Here is a 22,378-nt window from a genome sequence, read left to right as displayed (position 1 = left end):
GCAGAGTCGATGTCTACAGGCAGAGACAGTGTGGTTTTTAAAATCTAAAACATCTGCTTTCTAGTGGGGCACAGGACAAGTGTGCCTGTCTCTCGTCTGCAGTGCACCAGGGAGGACTCGTCACCTCAGAGGTTCTTTCTTGCTTCAGTGTCCATAATAGCTAACAGTACCATTCTCTACCTTACTTACCACCACGGTGAATGCTGTAATCATCATCAAGCTTAGAGCCAAGCCAATAAAACCCTTCATTCTGACTCTGCATTGTCATTGAATCGCAAATGAGAAATCAGCTCTCTGGGGTGTTTGCTTGAACACGGTACGGCGGTGTGGCCTGGCTTCACTGCTTGTGCCACACTACCCCCTTTTCACCTGCACAAACCACAAAATCCATTCTCTCCATGACATAGTGAACTTTCACTTCAGAGCTGCCTGTCCTTCCAGGCTTGGATCAAATACCAGGGACTTTCCCACACTGGCTCTGAGCACAGTGCTTTGTCGCTTCCACTCCCAAACCCGCACTTTTTTTCTTAGATCCTTATTTATTTTGCAAAGCATTAACGAATATGGCTCCTATGTCCTTGGCTCCTTGTTTACTGTCTTATTCTTCACCTAAACTATAGGCTTCGAGAAGACCAAAACCATGCTTTTGTTTTTCAAAGCTGTATTCAGAACTACACTCTTGGAACATACATAAGTGACAAAATCTGTATATAACATGACTAAACCTAAAAGAATGAAGTTCATGATTTATATCCATACGTATGCCAGGAAATTAAATTTTAACTTGGGGCAAGTCACAGGTTGCATATTAATGAAACTCTTAACTTCAAACTTTTTAAATTAAGAGTTCTGCCCAACCTAGTTACACATCAACCTGTAAACAGGTAGTTCTTTGCCTTTGAGTTCGTCCAACGGGGTGACCTTGTGTGAGAAGCACAGTTTCAAGGCCCTTTTGAAACTGTCTGGTGCAGAACACCAAGAAGGCAGATTCTCCCATCTTCACGATGCGTAATTCATGCTCATTCATTATTCGGTAGCTTGGGAGCAGGTGCTGAACAGAGCACATCAACTTAATACCCTCATTACTACACTGCCGTTTTGTTTTTGAGGCTCAAGTGCCCTTTCTGATATGGGAGTCAGAAAATGAACATTTGCAAGGGCTTGCACTTTAAGGAAGAGAAGATTTAATAAAACAAAAAGAAAAAGCATTTTCTTAACCACTCCACAGATGATGATAACCCCCAAACCAAAATCTATTACATCACTGGAATAAACAACAAATATCATCCCTACACGGAAAGGCAGAAAGACGCTTTCAAGTTTAATTTTCTCCTATCAAAAAACTTGCTTCGGAGATTTCATTTCCTTTACAGATATGTATAAGTAAAAACAAAGCAAATCACCGAAGACCAGAGAAACCATACAGATGGCTACCAATATTTGAAATAACTTATGGATCTGCAATGCAGAAGCTGACACAGATGACCTCTGGGCAATCTGAAATAGGTTACCATCTACTACAGCTTCACTTGATTTACCAAATATTTTTGTTGGTTAGTACAATTTTACAAACAATTTCAACACATTTTATTATCATGTCTCTCATCCTATAATATGTTGAAAGCACCATGACAGAGTGAAGACAGAAGTGGCTCTCAGTAGCACCCACTAGAGAAATCAAGATCAAAATCCCAGCTGCAAAGAAAACTATCAACATGCACAGTACTAGTTTGCTCAGACTTTTGTGACAAATTACCTCATAAAGAGGGGAACTTAAAACACATTCCACTTAAAAATATGTACCTAAAATAAAGTTTTTTGAAATATTATAATCAACACTAAATAGCTCGTCTCATCTTGAAAACGCATATTTTCCTAAGAGTAGAACTGAGGAAGCCAACATTTAGAGCAGGACCTTACATTTGAATTCCTTTCTCGCTCCCTGTATCTTGGCAAGTTACTTAACGTTATATGAAGTCAAATAGGCACTGTGTGTAACATGTCTATCAGACACTGCCTAGTTCTTCGTACATGCGCAATAAATGATTACTCTGTTTAAGTAGCCATTTGGAAAATAATGTGCACAGTCTAGTATAAATTAAAAGGTTACAAAACACCGTGAGCTGAAAGAAGTGACACTTTTCAGAAAGTAAAAAGGCATCTCACCAGATAAGTCCCTCTCAAAGGTCTCGGCAAGCTGAGGTGTTACTGTGCCAGTAGATTCATTCATTACCAGCTCATCTAGCACTCAGCAACCACAGAGTACAATCATCAGCTGCAGAAAATCTTATTTTTCCTATCAATTATCATCTCAGGAAAATAGAAGTTGACTGCTAAGATGCCACATGTCTGTCAGTCAGACACAAAGGCAGAATTCTAGCCCAGATCTCTGTCTGTAATGAACTAACGACTTTTGTCTAAACATACATTAGTTTGGTTTGCAAGGCCTTGACTGGCAAATGTGCTAATAGCTGTTTGTCACACCTTGGTATCAAATGGTCTGTCAGAATAATTTATTTCTATCTCACAGCCTTCTTGGAAGTGAGCAGGTTATGTTTCATAGCATAGAGAAAGGACCAGGTTGCATTTTTAAAGAACATATACCAAGGCTGAAAAGAAACCGTTCTAAAATATTAGGTATGAAAAAATCATTTCAGATTACTTGGACAAATCTCCTCCCTTCTTTCCTGAAGAAACTGTTTGGATTATATTTGAGGTCATAGAGGAACCTGGTGTTGAAATGTGGCAGTTTTAGCCTTTTCCCCATATCACATCTGAATTTTAAGGCATGGAAAGAAAAGAATTACTGATAGTTTCTCTTTAAAAAAAAAAGAAAGAAATGTGGCATAGTACAACTTCTTTAGAGGAAGCACAGCAAACAGATTGTGTGACTCTCATGATGTCCAATTTTGTTGTTTGTGCTTTGCATAATTACAGCCCATTAGTATGGACTGGTTTATTGCTTGCTTTAACCAATGTTACATGATAAATCCAATGAAGAAGGTCATTCCTTTGAGTTGTATTATGTAAGTTACATGTCATTATTCAAGGACATATTCTCCACTTTTCTATTCAACTCATTCTAGAGTCTTGTTCTTCTTGTTGAATTTGATAAAACAGCTGTTGTAAGTCCTACAGCTACAAGGCAACGGACACTGCCAACACCCAGCCTGACTTTGCCCACTCCAGTTTGAGAAAAGAGCCGAGTTCTGCCTTTACCTTGATGGTAAACAGTGGCCTTGCAGAAAAACCTGTTAACCTATTCCAGAATTCCTGACCCAAAGACACTTGGAACTAATCAATGTGGGATAAGTCACTCTGTGGACACACAATAAGCATGCATGGAAAAAATAAAAAACTTGCTTCCAAACACATCACCCACAGCAAACTAACTTGTACACTCACCCAATGGTTACATTTCTATATTGATCTCAATCATTCGTTCCATCATTGAATTATCCAGCAACCGTCTTAGATTCTGTGCTAAATGCTGCACTTAAAACATGAGTGAAATATAATTTCTGCCCATTAAGACTTACATTTCAGAAAAGGAGAGAGCTTGTTACAAAGAATATGTAGTCCAGAGGCCACAGTTGGAAGTGTAACCATAACCATTGTGAAGATGTGAGCGTTTATGTGTGTTTATGAGCGTTTATGTGCAGAGGTCAGGATGGAAACATTTATAGGTTACATTTGTTATAATCCACAAAATTTAAAACTGTTCTCATGTTATGTTGAAATCTTTGATTACTTTTCATGCTGTGGTATTACCAAATCTGCATGACCGATATCGCTTATCTTGCTTACTATTGGAACTTTAGCACTGAGAATAGTGTGTGGCAAATAGGTGCCTTATAAATGGTTTCTGCATGAGTACTGAGCATAGAAGCATTGCTCCCAAGTCTTTTATTCACCATCGAGAGCCTGATTTCTAGAAGAATGATAGGAATTTCTCACAAGATGTTAATACAGTCTGAAAGGCAATGTGTGAGCATGAACTCCTATCTGAACTTTACAGAAGTTCTAAATGAATTTAGGTGTAGCCATTGGTTTCTCTGACTAAAGCTAAGCGAACAAAGGTGATAAAAATACAATCTTGTGTGCTTCTTGACAGTCAAAAAACATTTTTCATTTCATCTTCAACCTTTCTGTTGTCAATGGGAGATTTCTTTTGTAATTCTTTGCTGTACTGCAATTATTTATATGGCTCCCTAATTATATTTTTATCTCATTCCTGTAGAAATTTAGAAAACAACAAGTTATAGCTTCATTACAAAGTGTCTTATTGTGTAATTCAAAATTAATGTTTATGATGTAACTCTGCCTTTCATAGCTATAGAAAAGAAAGACTCTGAGGTCAACTGAAATTTGTTGACTTTTTATGCATCAGGAAACTACAAACATTCAAGTCTGTACATTTTAAAAATCTACAACTAAAGTCTCACTTGAAATTTACAGTACTCACAGTCTTTGGGTGTTAAAAAATAAATCAGACATTATTGCCAGAAAGCCAAGATGAGAAAAAATTTAACACAGAGCCATTCCACATTACCACAGGAGAACAAATAAGCACTTTCATTCGTTTAGCTCTCCTTACCAAGACTAGATTCTCTTTCTTGCTTTGGCAATGAAAGTCCTTTTTAAGCCCTGTGAGTTCTCATGAAATTCTTTTATTTTCTAAAATCATCTTCTCCCCTGAAATACTTCAGTCTTCACCACATACTTCGCTTTTAGTTTTCGCCTGTTCTGTCACCTGTTGATCCCGCGCGTACCATCTGTGCCTGTGCAGCCAGCCGGCTGGACTGTGGGTACTTGAGAGCAGGTGGCCACGCACCCCTGTGCCACCCTTCTACATCAGCCGCATGTCTAGTGGCTAAGACATCTGCATCCCCTCAGTGCCGGGCCTCGCCTATTTACTGGTCTGAAACTTTGCCCAAACTACTTGATTTTTCTGAACCAAAATTTTATTGACTGTAAAAAGGGGCCAACAACACCATCAACCGTCTGGAGTTGGAAAAAACTGAGTGAGATAATTCACAAATGTGCCTAGTGAAGCCCCTGGTGTCCAGGGAACCCTCGGTCCACGGTGGTACGTGCTGCTTCTAACCCACATACACTTGCTGACTGCTCATGGAAAACTCTGAAAGTTCTCTCAGGTCCAGGGGCAAAGTGTAATTCTTACTCTGAATTTAAGAGGTTCCAAATTTTATATCTGCAGTTTTATACATATGATCTGTCTTTTCTCATCTAAGGAATTCTCTGTAGTTCATTCTTTTTTTTTTTTTTTTTTTGATTTGCAAGTTTAATATCTTGGAACTCAGAGTCTGATTTACAATCCAATCTTCTAAGTAACTGAAACATGTTCTGTTAACTCACAGTCAATCAAACAAGGCATTCATTTTGTTGATTCTTTTAAAGAAAGATTTTACTCTTTGAAAGGTTTTCATTACATAAGACATCCTGAAAAATAGCTTACCCCTTAAAAACATACATTTGTGTAATACATGAAGAAACTTTCTAAAGACAATGGTAGCCTGCAGCTTTTTGGTACTGTTTTACAGTTTTAACCCTGCCCCAGAAGCCTCAGTCTAAGAATATTATTATTAACACCACTTGAATTTCTTAGACAAGGGCTGGGGTTTAGCTCAGTGGCATAAGCGCCTGCCTGGCAAGCGTGAGGTCATGAGTTCAACCCCCAGTACCGCAAAAAAAAAAAAAAAAAAAAAAAAGATAGAATTTCTTAGACAAAGAGATACTGCTTATTTTACCCTTGACATTTTTATAAGCCACTTGTAACCATTTGAAATTGATATTACATTAAATTGAGGTCCTTTTTATTAGTACATATTTGTAGTACATAATGATGTATAGTCAGATAGGGACAAGGTATATATATGTACATAATATGTCTTACTTCTGTTCATGTCTTTTCCCATACCATTTTTACCTGCTGCCTGCATCCAGAAACCCTTCTGATTTTTCAAAGATCTATTTCCATATTTCGTCTTTTTTTTGCTCTTTAAATTATCTACACTTTGAATTTATCATATTGAGAAGTTATATCTAAACTCATGATGTGTGGCACTTTGAATAGAAAATTCTAATAATCAGAGCTCCATCAAGATTAAGATGTCTATTTGGACCACTGTCATGAAAACGCTTAACAATGTCGATATATGTCCTGAATTTCCTAGAGCATTCTTGAGTTTAGACTGTCTTTCCACCCATTATCATCAGCAGCCCCCTCTTTAGCACTCAAGAGTACCCTGGGTTGAACGGCAAATCATGTGATTACCCAACATAAATACCTCAGCAGGTTGGAATCTGTGACTTCTGTCTTCATTATTTGGAGGCCTAGGCTTTAGTCAATCACCCATTTGTGTGGCTCAGGCCAGCTATCCATTCCTTTACATTTTGCTATATTCAATAATGCAATGGAAAATAAACACACATAGCCCTAACTCTTGCAGATTATAATTTATTTGAGGAGATGAATGAAGTAATTACACCATAGAAATATTAAAACTCCTTACGTGAAGCACAAGATGCTAGATAGCCTACAAAATACAACCTACGATAGGCAGTGTCTGTAGGCACCAGGAATACATCTGTTGTCAGTTTTTTAAGGGTATCGGAGTGTCACTTCAGCTTAACAAGGTATTCTATTCAGTATTTGCAATGGCAAGAAAACACTTTTAATACAGAGTGGCCTCTGAAAATGGACACTAACCGATAATTATGGAACAGGAAGTTAATCCTTGGTTTATAACTTAACTAGCAAAAAACTGATGTGATTAATAAAAAGTGAGGAAGAGAAGGACAGAAAAATAGTAGCTGGATTAGTGAGCTATAAACACTATAAGCCAAACTATAACAATGGTGAGGGGTAAAAACTATAACAATGTTTTTGGTTTTTTTCCCTCCTAAGTTTCTTTTGGAATAAAGTTCTAAGCAGAAAGCAAAAAATGTTCAGAGTATCTTGACCTTGTGGTGGCAGAGGGGAAACAAGCTTAAAAAAGGCATAAATTCAAATGGACAGAGGAGAGTAGGAAGGTATTATTGGCTATGCTGGCTTATCAAGTTTCTCTCTTCTGATGTGTGTGATGTCAACAAGCAAGACACACTTGTTTTGGTAACTTTGGAGAGGATGAGTAAGTATGAAGGTTTTGGGAAGGTTTTCATGGACTACCAGTTTCTTCTCAAAAAAAAAAAAAAAAAAAAACAAACTATGAAACACCTAAAAACAAGTCTAGAAGAGAGACTGCTTGAAAATAGGATTTCTAGTTATTGACAAAACACAAAATGTGTGAATTCACTCTTGAGATCTTGTGTGATTAACTGGCCAGGTTTTTATTTAACTGTTGACTTAAGAGCACATTTCTGATACAAGAGACTCTTTCAAAGATGGAAAATTAAATAACTACCTAAGCTTACATAGTTGAAGCTCAAAAAAAAAGGTGTAAGAAAAGGAAAAAAATGGTTCTTCCCAGTATCTGTGTAATCTATACATTTTTATGATGTTTTCATCCAAAGACTGAACAAAAATTACAGATAGACATCAATTGGGTGTGGCCTAATATTTTATCCAGCCAAATTTATATGAAATGGGACATAACTGTATGTAAAAACTCAGGAAGTTCTTCCAAAGATTAAAGGTGACAGTGGTTGAGTTACATGTTGGTTTTTATTTAATGAGATATTATTAATGGATATATTTCACATGAGTTGGCATAACAGAGCTCTAACTTTTGGGGCAGAGAGGTCTAGATTTTAATCCTGGAAATACCATATATCAGCTATTTGTTCTTGGCACATCTTTGAGCCATATTTTCTTCTTCTATATAATGGCAATGCCATAGTGAAATGTGGAGGCATTGGTGAGGTTTGAGAAATTAATACAATGCAAAGTACCTGAAAGTACATGGCACATAATTCTCAGTAAACAGTAGCTATTTTATGATCATTAGGTTCACAATGCTTATAGATAGACCTGTGTGATAACTTAATGTCTACAAACCATATTTAATGAGATGTAATATGAGATTCTCATATTTAATGAGATTTAATTGTATCCTCTCTACCATTTATCATGGGTTATTTTAGAAATGACATACCAAATATGAAATCATCATTAAAACTCCTAACTTCTATCTCTCTATTTCCCATATGGGTGTACAGTTTCTCACATTATTTGTGTATCTTCTTTGCACAAATGCTCTAAGTGCAGGAGATACATTGTTTTCTCCTGCTTGATCAGGGGTTTATTTAATATAGATGCTGGTAGGGCAGGAAGATGTTAGAGAAAGCAAATCTTCTCTCCAAGGAATTTTCTTTCTTCCCATCCTATTCCATTCCCTTCATGTGCTTCCTCCATTTCTATTTCAACTTATCCATTTAATAGCTATACTCCTGCATCATAGGCTGTTATAAACACGTGCCAATAGTCATCAATTCTGGGCCTCTCATTTCCTGAGAGTATGGGGCAGATTAAGCTCTGTATCAGTCAGCTTTCCATTTACTGGACGCCCATAAATTAGAGGAGAGGTTTACTTTGGCTCACATTTTCCGAGATTTCAATCCATGTTCCGGTGGTTCCAAGGCAGAAACACCATGCTAAAAGGCAGGATGGGAGAGAACTGCTAACTATGACAGCCAGGAAACAGCAGAATAAAGGAAGAAGGAGGATCCCGGGACCAGATAGGCTACCCAAGGTCATGTGTCCAGGACTCATTCATCCAGTGAGGTCTCAGCAGCTAACAGCCCACTCAGAAACAGGTTAACTCCCTGATAAGTTAGTGCCTTCACAATCCAATCACCTCTCAGCAGTCTTTCTAAGCCAGTCGGGTTCACAGACAAGAAGTTAGGAAGATGTTAGAAGACTCAAATTTTCTCCCGAAAGAACTTCTCTGTGATCAGTCTTTTGTTTTAATCTGCAAGATGAGGACCATCACCTTACCTTGTGTCAGTACTGCAAGAATTAAATGAGCATTAAATGTCATGCTCAGCAAGGTTTTGCTGAATGAGGGAGAAGTGGACTCTCTCCCACCCATTTAGTTCCAGGCTATCTCCTTGGACTTGACTGACCTGTGGATGATGCACTGGTTCTGCAGGTAGTCCAGGGCCATGGCCAGCTCACAGATGAACAGCTTCACTGTGTCTTCCTGGAAGTGAACATTCTGCTGCAGGTGATAACGCAGGTCTCCGCCGAGCAGGAGGTCCACTACCATGAACATGTCTTCCTCATCTTGGAAGGAATACCTAGAATAACATCAGAAAAGGAAATACGACATCCCTGTAATCCCAGCACTCTGGAAGGCTGAGGAAGGAGACTCACAACTTAGAACCCAGCCTAGACAATAGAGTGAGACTCTATCTCAAAATAAAAATGAAAGATTGCTAAGGATGTTTAGTGCATGGCTCTGGGTTCAATCCCCAGGACCACAAAAAAGAAAAGGAAGAAAAGGAAACATCAAATGTATTCACACACTAAAGGGTCCCCAGAGCCAACGAGACTGCACAACCAGTGCAGGGAGTTCTTTGGCTCAGAGATTCATCTGGGAGTAAATGGTCTGTCACTGGCTCTCTGACCTCAGTCCTCAGTGTCTTTGTGTCTGAATGGGAATAAGAAGAATATCTACCTCCATTTACCTACAAAAGCCTTAAGTTTCTCATAAGTGAAATAAATCAAACTCTCTTTTGTTAATATCATCTTGTCTCCATAGTGGAAAAAAAACTAAAAGAGTAATAAGATTCAAAATGTACAATAGATATTGTGATAATGAAAGGGAAAAAATGTGCTCAAAAGGAAAGAACAACGGGGATAGGGGAAAGGAGAAGAGGAGGAAGGGAACAGATTGTATGTACATAGGTATACATGTGTGTGTGTGTGTGTGTGTGTGTGTGTGTACAAGACAGATAATGATACTACTAATCTCTGTCAGTTCATCAAAACGAACAGTTTGTGCTTTCATTGTTTGAGTGAGTTTTTTTTTTTTTTCATCTTGTAACCCGGGCAACTGCTTCTGGGATAACTATATGCAATGTATTAACTAGTTTTAATTTATTACTATTTTTTTGAAATTCTGTATCATTTCTATCCTTTTTTGCTTTTAAAATAAAAAAGTTAAAAAAATAACATATACAAAATATTTTTTGAAAAGAATATCACATCGAGTCATAGTGAAGGATACATGGAATACAATATTTCTTGTCAGGTTTGGCATATAGTAAACATTCATCTCTCTTAACATCCTAACATAAAGCTGAAGAAATAAGCCCCATTTACACATTATTGTTCATGTCTTAACCACACTGTGGCAGGAAGTCCATAAAATACAAGTTACGAAGCCTCAATGAACCATACTCAGGTCTCTTTTTCCACACTAGCAAGCTTATTTCCAGCCAATATTAAAACAAAGTAGGACCCACTTTAATAAACAGACAAAAATATAAAAGGGACAATGAAAGAGCAAGTGAACAGTGCCAGAAATCATTCACTCAGTGTTTGTGATGAGGAAGTAAAGAAAGCATCTCACTGAAGTTGAAACCTGAGATGATGTTAAAGGATGGTAGCAAAAAAACAGTAACTGCGAACTAAAGCTAACATCTCCTGACACTTCTGCTGAGTGGCTTTGGAAGGGCACACCCTGAAGCACTCTGTAAACCTTTCCCCAGTTTGCTCCCAGAATGCACTGCACAGGAGGAACTGAAGGCACAGGATAGTTAAGTAACATGTGCGATGTCAAAATCCTAACACAGGGTAGGATTCCAGGAGTAACTCCTGTTCTCCAGGTGTAAAAGTGACATCTGAAAACAAAGAACAGCACATATTAAAACAGACATTAAAGAAAAACTTCTCTGAATGGGAGAGCAAATTGGATTTCCTGGAAGGATGTGATGAAGAAGCTTAAATATGGAGGAAAGGCAGAGGCTGAATCCCACAACGGGAGCTCACTTAGAGTCTGAAGGCAGTGGGCATCACTGAAGGCATTCAAGCCGGACAGGCGAGCAGACACAAGCTTCTTGCTAGGAGGCGGATGGGGCCGAGGGATTGGCAGAGGAAATGAGCACAGAGGACAGAATCAGCTTCTGCTCTGGGCTAAGAGCCTCCTGTGAAAACGCATTCCTGCTGCAGTGATTTATTTTGTTTTGCTCAAAGCCAAGGCATGATTTCTAGTCACAGAAAGTTCTTGATAGCAACACTGTTTTTCATGTTTCTTTTGACGTCAGGTCATTGAGATCACATTTATCTGAACTACATAAGTGCCTTAGGGCAGTACCCAGGAATGCATACCAAGTGACAAATTCTACACTGAGGAAATAAATGTAGAATATTAATGATAAGACAACCTTATTATATTTTCTTTATATTTTATCACTGTGCCAAGGGAGGTGGAGAATTAAATCAAAAAATGAGAAACTCAGAAGCATTAATCTGAAGCAGTAACATTCTGATGAACACCAAGTATCTCCATTGCTTACTTGTTCAATAAAATTTTATCAGCGAAGTGACTCACATGGTGTCAACATGAAGGTCTGGAGGAATTGAGATAGAAACATAAAAAAAAGTGCTGTCTAAAAACCTGAGATATGTGTGCTTATTATTTTAGGAAATTATATCCTTTATCTCCCTATATTGACTACCTGGTTCATTGTGTTATCAGTTTAGTAGCCACCAGTACACTCACAGTCCCAACTACACCAATACAAGGCATGTTCATTAGAGTTCATCAAGGTCCTTCCACAAGCAGCCCGGGACTAGTTAATAACTAATCATACCCAGAACTAGCTGCATCTTAGGCTGCCCTCAGCTAGTATAAGAGAAAGCATGTTGTTTATAGGATGTGACCAAGACCTTTTTGGGCTGGATGGCAGATGGGATATGGACAGTGAAATGAATAAGGTCTTCTTACTGAAAGAAGAAAAAGTAGTGTTAATTACAGCAACAGAAACAACCCACTCTGATTGGGTCAGCCTGCCTGGTGGGTCTGATTTCCTCCCTGTGGTTGAGTGTCATGAGCTCCCGGGTGTAGGACAGAGCAGAGGTTTCCTCTCCTGCTAAGCTCTGAACTCAAGGGGGACACTGTTCACATTCAATTTAGCCTAAATGAGCAAACCTTTTACTGAAACGTGGGTTAAACTATTTGTATTGAAGGAACAAAGTGATAAAGCTGCCAGTTGTGACAAGTTAGCAACAATGTTCTGATAGGCCTGGGAACTATTAATCAAAGAAAAAAGAGGCTGAGCTAAGAGGTAACATATATCCCTTGGACAGTGTAAGCATAAATTTTTGTAACCAGAGAGGCATGTTTGACTGGTAAAAATTACTGTCCTTCAGCATATCAGATTTAAGCCCATCTCAGATTCATAACACCCTGGAGAGGAGGAATTTTCTTTGCAAGGACTATACTCAATAAAAAGATGTAAGCATGATATAATTTGGTGCTGTCTAGACTATTCAGGTTCATACCAGAATCTGACTTTTTAAGTAAAAGTGCAACTCCCCTGTGCCTTAACAATTTATCATGTAAGCTAAGAGTTGTATTTTCATAATTTTTCTTTTGAAATGCCATTATCATGGCTCATTTCTTAGTAGATAGCTCTAACGTTAACAAGTCTGGTTACAGTTCCTGTGAAATGTATTCCTACTCAGTGAGGAAGATGACTAACGAAAGACACCAGCACACCGCTGCAACAGCACGTACCACTCTCTGTCTCTCATCCTTCTCCCTTCCTTTCCCCTCTCATATCTTTTGGAGCCTCTAATCAATTCTCCACTCTGCTGCAGTTATTTTTTAACTTGAGTTTTATCATATTACGCAGTCTTTTAAAACCTCATCATTTCCTTTCCCTTGTCTGTAGCAATCTATCTGGTCTGGCTCTGTTTATCTTCCCAGCCTTGTCTTTAAGATTTCCTTTCTCTTCCAACCAGAAGTTCATGTGGCTTCCAGGCTCAGAAGCTTGGGATGGGTCTGACTTACATCTGACCTCACAGCACTGTCCACTGCCTGGTTATGGTCTGTTCATCTTTCAAGTTTTAGCTTGAGTTACGTCTGCAAATAATACTCTACATGACCCAGGTCCCACTGTCACATGCAGCATTATATCTCAGTCACAGAACTTAGCATAATTTGGAAATGCCTTTGCTATGCATTCAGATGAACTCCTCTTCCCAATATTCCATAAGTAGGTATATCTGATTTTTTATCACTAGTTTCTGCACGTCTCCTATAACAGAGATTCTACAAATTGAGCAAAAACCCATAAATCAATAAGTGAACTAAAGTAAGAAGAAAATCAAAATTAAAACATAAGCTTTTGGGTGGACCTCATGCACATTTTGCAGGCGCTGCTTTTAGAAATAAGCAGGGTGTCTCAATTAACTAATGGTCACCTATGACACCCAGATGAGTTGAAATCAGTGTGGTTTCTGGGTGTTAAAAGCCCACCTGAGGATTTTTGTCAACAACACAAAAGGGGAAGTGGAGGGAAAGATGGTGTGCTGTTGATTCTCCTGGAGAAGCTTGTCGCACTGGTTTTTCTGATGTGAATTTTGAAGGAGTTTGTTTGATTATAGCAAGAATTTTTAAAAAGAAATAAAATCCTTTGAATAACATAGGATAAACACTTTTAGCACATTAGACTAAACATGATATTTTGGATTTTAATATACTGTGTTTTATGAGACTATCTACTAGGTTGTGATGAAAATTTTATTTTTAATATAGACTGCAGTAAAACAAAAATTTGGAAACCATGATGCTAGGAAACTACACTTCATATTGCAAAATGCATCATATCCTCATGTGAACTGTACCTATCAAGAGTCACTTCTGATATCCCTGTCTAGCAAAGCAAAGAAAAATGCATCAGTAGTTCTGAAAACTCAAAAGACATGGCCAATGGAGTGGTAATGAACTTGGCCTTGAATCAAGACCTTGAATCGGGTTCAAATCCCAGTTTGATTTTCAAACTCTTAATAATGGGGCAAGTTAAAGAAGCCCTTAGTGTCTGCATGTATGATGGTACACAGTTAAAGAGCTGTTGGGAAGATTGAGTTAAAACAAAGTGTTTGAAATAATATCTGAGAGATAGCGAACAAGGATGTTTGTACAGAATACAGCTATAGTATGAGGGAATCAATTTATTTTATGTAGTAGTTTCCTATCACTTTACATGAAGAAATGATATAAAGACATCTATTGTTGATCAACATGAATCCCATTAACTGAGCTCTCTGTGTCAGACACGATGCTAGTACTTTATGTGCATTATTGCATTTGACTGTTATCAGAACCATAAGGTAACAGCATCATCCCCATTTTGCTAATCCGTGTAGAATCCTTACAAATTAACAGAAATACATCAAGGTATAAAATTACATACTAGGGGCTGGAGGTTTAGCTCAGCGGCATAAGCTCCTGCCTTGCAAGCAGGCAATCGTGAGTTTGATTCCCGTTACCGATAAAAAGGAAAAAGACAAAATAAATAAATAAAATAAAATAAAATAAAATTACATACCATGACCAAGATACTTAAATATCAAGTGACATTAAATGTTTAATGGAAAGAAAAAACATGAACTCAATAGACACAAAAAGCATGTGCGACAAAATCTGTTACTCATGATAAAAGTGCTTAGCAAGTTAGAAATCTAAAGGAACTTCTGCAACTTGATCAAGGACAACTGCAATACAATCTACAAAGCACATCAGAGAAAGGCTGAACACCTTTCCTCTAATGGTGGGAATAAGGTAACAATAGTTCTTATTTCTAATTAGTTCTGTAGTTTTAGGCAGTACGGGATAAATAAAAGACTTCCAAATGTGAAAGAAAAAACAAAACTGCCTTTAACTGCACAATAGCATATATAATCATAGAAGAAATATTAGAACTAATAAATTAATGTAATAACGTAATAGGATACAAGATTGATATACAAAAATAAATTATATTTTTCTAAAGAAGCAATGAAATTTATTTTTCTAAAGAAGCAATATGAAAATGAAATTAAGATACAGTTAGAGTCACAACACTGTAAAGAAGTAAAAGAACGTAATAAATTTAATGAAAACATTCAAGACTTGTATACTGAAAATTACAAGACTTTACCCAGTGAAATTAAAGAAAATAAATTGAATGGAGAAATATTTTACATCTCTCAATTGGAAGACTCCATATTACTACTGTATCAACTTTACCCAAATTGAGCTATACAGTCAATAAAATCTTTATCAAAATTCTATTAGATTTTTGGTGGATTTGTTTGTATAATTGATGAGCAGATCCTAAAATATTTTTTTAGATCCTAAAATTTATAAGAAAGTATAAACAGCCAGCATAGCCAAAAATATTGTGAACAAGAAAAAAATTGGAAGACTTTCACTTCCAAGTTTTTAAATATAATAAATATTATCAAGATAGTGTGGTTCTGGCCTAAATACAGACACACAAGTCAATGGAACAGAACTGAGTCTAGAAATAAATTTTCACTGTATAATTGTTACCTCTATGATTATTGATAATGAGTGCCAGAAAAGTGCAGTCAGTTGAAGAAATGATGATGAGACAATTAGATAGCCACATGCAAAAAAATGACATTAGACCTCTAGGTCATTATATAACAACTCTATGTACTGTAAACTTAAGTGTAAATGTAAGAACAATAAAATGTCAAATAAAACATATAAATAAAATTTTTAAGACCATGAACCATGCAAATGTTATATATAATAACAGAAGTATAGTCCATTAAAATTGACAAATTAGACTTTAATTAAAATTCTAAATATTTCGACTTCAAAAGACACCATCTAAATATGTTGAGAATGTAGCTCAGTGGTTGAGTGTTTGCCTAAGATGCAAGAAACCGTGTGTTCCCTGCTCAGCACCACAAAAGTAATAAAGAAGGAAGAGAGGAAGAGCAGAAAAAAAGAACAGAACAGACTAGAGCAGCCAGACAAGACAAGACAGTAGGAAATAAAATGGCAAGCAACAGTATGGTAGGAAATATTTTCATAATACATACATGTTAAATGATGATATTCACAATTTATAAAGAACTAATACAACTCAGCCATAAGACAACCTAATAAAAAATGGGCAAAAGATATGAACTCACAATTTACTACAGAAGATATATATTAAAAGATATAGAGCATCATTAGTTATTGGAAAATTTCAAATTTCACACCTCAATGACTATAATAAACATGAAAAGACAATAACAAAAGTTCATTAGTATATAGAGAAAAGATAGTTCTCATACATCACTGATGGGAATAAAAATTATACTCTCACTTTGGAAAAGTTTGTTAGTTTGTCAAAAATGTAAACATAAAAAACCACATCACTCAGCAATCCCACTCGTAGGTGTCTATTCAAAAGAAATTAAAATGTACATTTATGCAAGAATTGTACATTTATGCAAAGAATTTCATCATTATTCATAACTATCAAAGACTGGAAAAAAGCTAAATGATTCATCAGCTAGTAAATGGTAGAACAAAATATAGCACAGCCTTATCATGAAATATTATTCAGCTTTAAAAATGAATCAGGTATACAAATACATGCTACAACATGCATGGATACCAGAAACATTATGCTGAAAGCAAGAAGCCAAACAGAATAAATACTATGTATTTTTAATCCCATTGACACGATATAGTCAGAAAGAGTAAATACAGATTGGTTAGTTTTGCTGTTGTTGTTTGGTGCTGAAGAGTAAGCCCAGTGTCAAGTTCTTTACTCCTGAGCTTCACCCACGGCCAAGGGGGCAAATTTCTAGAGACAGAAAGTAGATCAGTTGTTGCTTTGGGTTCCAGATGAGAAGGGTGATTAACTGTAAATATGCATGAGAGATCTTAGTAGGAAGAAAAGATTAATTTATGATCAGGATTGTACCACTTAGTAAGTTTGTGTACTTGAAATGGGTGAATTTCACGATATAAAATGTATACCAAAATGAAATTGTTCTTTAAAAAAAGGATGTTGCACAAGGGCAAAGAAATTATAGAGAGCTAAAGACTAGCCCAATGACATCAAGTTAGAAAATTGTGGAGCCAGAATTGTGTCCAAAATCGCATAGTTAACACTTGTTCTTACATACAATGGCCAATAAAATTCATGAGATGAATAGCAGCATAAGTGTATAACAAAATCTTTCCAGGAATAGAATAATTATTTAAAAGCCCTTCATTTCTCAAAATTCAATTTGTATGCCTCCTGAGTAGTCTCATTGCTGATGACATTTTGGATCTTCAGCCTTCAGTCAGGGTCTCAATGTGAGAACACACAAATAAATTATGGTGAATTCACATCATAGACTATAAGGAAATCTTAAAAACTGGGTAGATATATACTATGACTTGAAACTATTTCTAAGATTTATTACGAAGACAAAAGAAAGTACTGGACAAACAATGTTTAGTATACTATTTATACTAAACATGTTTAACACTGTTTATAACACAGTATGCAGTTTAATACAGATACTTAGCGTACATAATTAAAATATGTTAAAGGATACACACTGCCCTGGAAAGAAATCAGACATGTTCCACACAAATTTTGGCATATGCATAATTTCTTTCTGCAAAAAAATCCAGTTATCTAAATGGTAAGTTATTTTTATTGTATTTTATATTTCAAAATCCAATTAAATATTTTAAAAATTTCCTTCTACTCATACCCAATGTAGATAGGTGGTCTGATTGGGAAAGAACCTAACGAAAATTCCTCAGTTTCTTATTTGTATTTATTGTCCAATGCTGATAGTTTTCATCACACATGCAGTCAATGTTCATGTTTCCCTAATAGCCTTTAAAAGGATCTCACAAAATGTTTGAGCTCTACAATGGAAAAAGGTGCCTTTTTGGTCATTTTTTCTGTGGCTTCTCTGACCAACTCTTTTTTTTTTTTCTCTCTAATTTTTGTCCAGAAGCAAAATTATTTGCTACTGCAGCATTTCCACTTTGGATTTTCACGAACTGAAATCACGTAATATCTCTTGACACATTCCATTACTCTCTGTATTTTGTGAAAATTGGAGGCTGTATCTAAAAGTTTCAAGTTAGATTTACGTATTGGCTTTATGTCTGATACTGTAGTCTGATTAGGTGGTACATAATTAATAAGTATATCTTACATTATCACCGCTGACTACAACCAAACGTTCCTGGGGTGTTACTCAGATTCCATCAGTTCTCCTTTATGTTTTAGCTGGAGCACTTCTATAAATAGAAATTTGATTTCATTATTTGCTTACTCTGAGACCCAGTTCATATTTAAAAAAAGAAATGTTTAAATCTTTCTTCTATCATTTTTCAAAATTGTGTATTTAAGTATCCAAAAGCAATCATTTTCAAAAGAAATAACGAACTCATAGGTTCGAGGTTCTTTTCCTTATTGTTATTTAGTCATTTATGTCTGTCCATCTGCCAAGCAGGATCATATGTTATCTTGACATAACTTTAAAAAAGTCTGAAAGCTTTATGAATGTAATATGGAAACATGCTGCTGGTTATTTTGTATAGTTTTTGTTCCAGACAATCTGGGTTATAGGAGTGTTTACAGCTATAGATACACATAGATATAATTATAATGTACACATGCACAAAAAAGTAACCTAAATAAACATATCATAAATTTCATGCTACTTTTGATGTATCTTTCAGATTAGATATTTTTAAACTACATTTTTATATCGTAACTCCATTCATTGCTTCTAATAATTATTGAAAACAAGGCATTGTTGGTGTTCTTTTTTTGTCGTTAGAATGTTTTCCACTATTAATGTATTTATTAAAGTGATCATTTTTTATAGGTTATTTCTGTGGCAGTGCTATTAACTGGGGATATGAGATACACAGGGCTCTTGGGTGCACTGGTTTCACTTTCTATTTAATTTGGGATAGTTTTTTTTTTTTTTTTTTTTTTTTTTTTTGGTCTTTTTCCTTTTTATCGGTACCGGGGATTGAACTCACGACTGTCTGCTTATAAGGCAGGCGCTTATGCCACTGAGCTAAATCCCCAGCCCCTGATTTGGGGTAGTTTTTAAGATTTAATTTGTTTTATAGTCATACAAAACATTTATAATTTTTCTGTAGGCAAAAATGAAAAGCGAGATACACTATCAGTCTTGCCTCTGTTCCTCTGTCTCTAACTCCTTCTTTCTTTCCTACATTGAGAATTTTTAATATATATTTCTATTGTGGTAAAATACAACACAAATTTACCATTTTATCTTAGGGGTTCATCCTACGGTATTAGGTATATTTGCAGTGTACAACTATCATAACTATCCATTTTTACTCTTTCATTACTGCGAAAAGAAACTCTCTCCACTAATAATACTTCAGCATTCCTCCATTCCCCAGCTGCTGAAAGCCTCTATTGCTTTTTCTGTCTGTATCAGTTCTTCTGTTCTAGGCATCTGGATGTAGAATCATACTATAGTTGTCCTTGTGTGTCTAGCTTATTTACTAGCACAGTATTTTCAAGGTTCATCTATGTTTTAACATATATCAGACTTTCTTTCTTTTGTAAGGCCAAGTAAAATATTGTTCATAAAATTAACAGGAGTTATGGACATTTGTTTTGTTTCGCCTTTTAGCTATTGTAAATAATGCTGCTAAGAAATTGGTTTGTAAGGATCTGAGGCGTTTTCAATTATTTGGGGTATGTATATCAAAGTGGAACTGGATCCTACGGTAACACTATATTTAATTTTTGGAGGAGCTGCCACGTTGTTTTCTGCAGTGGCTGCACCATTTTACATCCCTGTAGCAATGGACAAGGTTCCCAAATCCCCACGTTCTTCCAACTCTTATTTTCCACTTTTAATATAGCAGCCACCTTAATCTGTGTGAGACAGTATCTCACTGTATGTCCCACTGTGGTTTTCATTTACACTTTCCTAATTTTTAGCAAGTTTGAGCATCTTTTCACATGTCTACGGAGCACTGATTTATCATTTGGGGAAACATTTATTCACATTTCTAATTGATTTTAAAGTAAAATTATTTCTTGTATTGAGTTGTAGGTATCATTTGTATAATCTAGATGCACGTTCCTTACCAAATACATGATTTGAAAATATTTTCTCTCATTTTCTGGGGTGTCTTCATTTCTTTCTTTGGGGTGTTTTTTTTTTTTTTTTTTTTTGTATCAGGAATCGAACTCATAGCCTCACACTTGCCAGGCAGACACTGTGCTGCGAGCTATATCCCAGACCCCTGTCTTCATTTCTTGGTAGTGATTTTGAAGAATACAAATTTTTAACTTTGATGGTGTTCAATTTATCTTTTTATGTCACAGCTAAGAAACAATTACCTAATGCAAAGTCCTGAGGAACTATTTCTACACTTTCTTCTAAGAGTTTTACGTACTTAGCTCTTACATATACATGCATTACCCATATAAACAGAGTTAATTAGAATTAATTTTTACCTATGGTGTAAGGGAAGGGTGTGGCTTCATTGTTCTGCCTCTATATATCCAGTTGCCACACTGTAAGTGTTGAAAAGACTGTATTCCCCTCCCCGAACTGTGCTGGCATACCAGTTAAAAGTTAGTTGACTAAACCAGTGAAGCAGGTTCTCAGTTCTGCCATAGGTCTATTTTTATACCAGTATCACTTTGTCTGGATTTGTGACTTTGTTGTTAGTTTTGAAATTAAGCACAAGCTCTTCAACTTCATTCTTCCTTTTTAAGTTCTTTGAGCTATTCCTTAAATTTTACAAATTGTGAATCTCTTAAATTTCTATGTGAATTTTGAAATCAGTCAATTTTTGTAAAGAAGCCAGCTGGGATTTGGAAAGGATTGTGTAAATTCTACCGATACATTTAAGGTCACATTACTTGCTTCATTCAGCACTATATATTGGAGAACAGATCACAATAGTATAGGGAGAAATTTGTCATTATTTTCTTCAGCTGAGTGCTGTAGTTTATGTATGTTACATGTTTACCTATACCATCCTCTCCTGAGGGCCTTTCAGGCTGTTTCTAGACTTTTCCTATTATAGATACAGTGCAACAATGAAAATCTCATGTATGTATCTTTTAATAACCGTATCAATTCAATTTTATTGCATATTTCCAGAAATGTGTTTGCTAGGATAGAAATCTACTAAAACAGAGGGCAGAGATGTGTGCACTTTCTCCTAGATGGTGTGAAATTTTATCGCCTTAGGATGTGCATCATTTTGAATTTCTATATGACAGTGCCTGTTTTGCCACAGTTTCTCTCTAAAATATGTTGTCAAATTTGCAGGAGTTTTTAACTTCAAAATAACAGATTAATAGATCAAGAAGTTTTGAAACTTATAAAGCACTTATTTCTCTATCTCCTTAGAGCCTTACAAAGTTCTGTAAAGAAAAATGCACCTTAAATGCCTTTAGCAGTGCATGCATAAAAAACCTCACCCACTTTTGGGTATCTTGTGAGTTTATCCACATTAAACAGCCATACAACTAAAACATATAAACAAGGACAATCTATAGTTTAGATATTTTCTTCTGGACAGTGGAAAGAATGGATTAGAATTATATATATTATATGTAATTGTTACGAGAAAAGCTAGTTACAACTTCCATGTTATCAAGAAGAAATCTTTATCAACTCTCTGAGCAGATCTGTGTTATTTCCTCTTAACTTAGTTTTTCCTGGACCCTTCTTACCAAATGTAAATTAGATGACACCCCACCTCTGTTTTCCCCTCTGCATTTTCACAGTACCCAGACATTTTTCTGACACAGGAGTCAGCAGGAAAAGGTTGTACTGAATTATATTTTATCATCACCATCACCACTAATATTTTTCAGGTCAATTCCTCATTTGAGTAAATAATTTGAGAGCATTGTGCTTGTTGGCCTCCATATCCATCAGGAGCCCCTGTCATGTACCTTGGTACATAAGTGAGTACTTACTTGTTCAATAACCATCTGACAAGTGTTTACTGTGCATTTGTGTCCTGTGCAAAATTCTGAGAATAAGCGAGCAAAAGGACATGCAGTCATCAATAAAAGACAAATGCGTATCTGTACAGATAAACGTGTAAATAAAGAAAAGTACAGGATACTGTGACAGAGACCAACAGCAAGACCTCAGTTGGATTACAGGGGTCATGAAAACTTCAGAAGCTAATACACATACTTGCATGATTCAAGCTTTACTGCTTCACATAAAATGTTCAAAATCTTGGAATTTACACAATGGAAAAGATAGCATGTGATTTTTTTTTTAAATTCACATAATAAGCTACAGATAATCTTCCTGTTCTGATGTCCTAGTTGATTTCTGTAAAGTCCTCACCTTTCTCTGAGCGGAGCTCACGTGAGCACATCTGTCAGCTCATGTGTACCAGCTTTGAGA

At 36.1% G+C, this 22,378-nt stretch overlaps 1 protein-coding gene across 3 annotated transcripts in view; it reads right to left on the bottom strand.

Moving 5' to 3' along the window:
* Stk32a (serine/threonine kinase 32A) overlaps positions 1-22,378 on the bottom strand; it is a 112,861-nt gene that overhangs the window by 44,525 nt on the left and 45,958 nt on the right. For all 3 annotated transcript variants that reach the window (XM_013141215.3, XM_003477205.5, XM_063232328.1), the window contains exon 5: positions 9,085-9,258. In XM_013141215.3, the coding sequence (XP_012996669.1) occupies positions 9,085-9,258 (174 nt within the window). The remainder of the gene's footprint in view (positions 1-9,084; positions 9,259-22,378) is intronic.

The sequence above is a fragment of the Cavia porcellus genome, unplaced genomic scaffold (genome assembly GCF_034190915.1).
Source record: "Cavia porcellus strain 051 isolate PalLab524CR breed Dunkin Hartley unplaced genomic scaffold, mCavPor4.1 scaffold_21, whole genome shotgun sequence".
In the NCBI taxonomy this organism is placed as follows: domain Eukaryota; kingdom Metazoa; phylum Chordata; class Mammalia; order Rodentia; family Caviidae; genus Cavia; species Cavia porcellus.
Note: the sequence above shows the minus strand (reverse complement) of the source record. Positions and strands in the feature narration are given on the sequence as shown.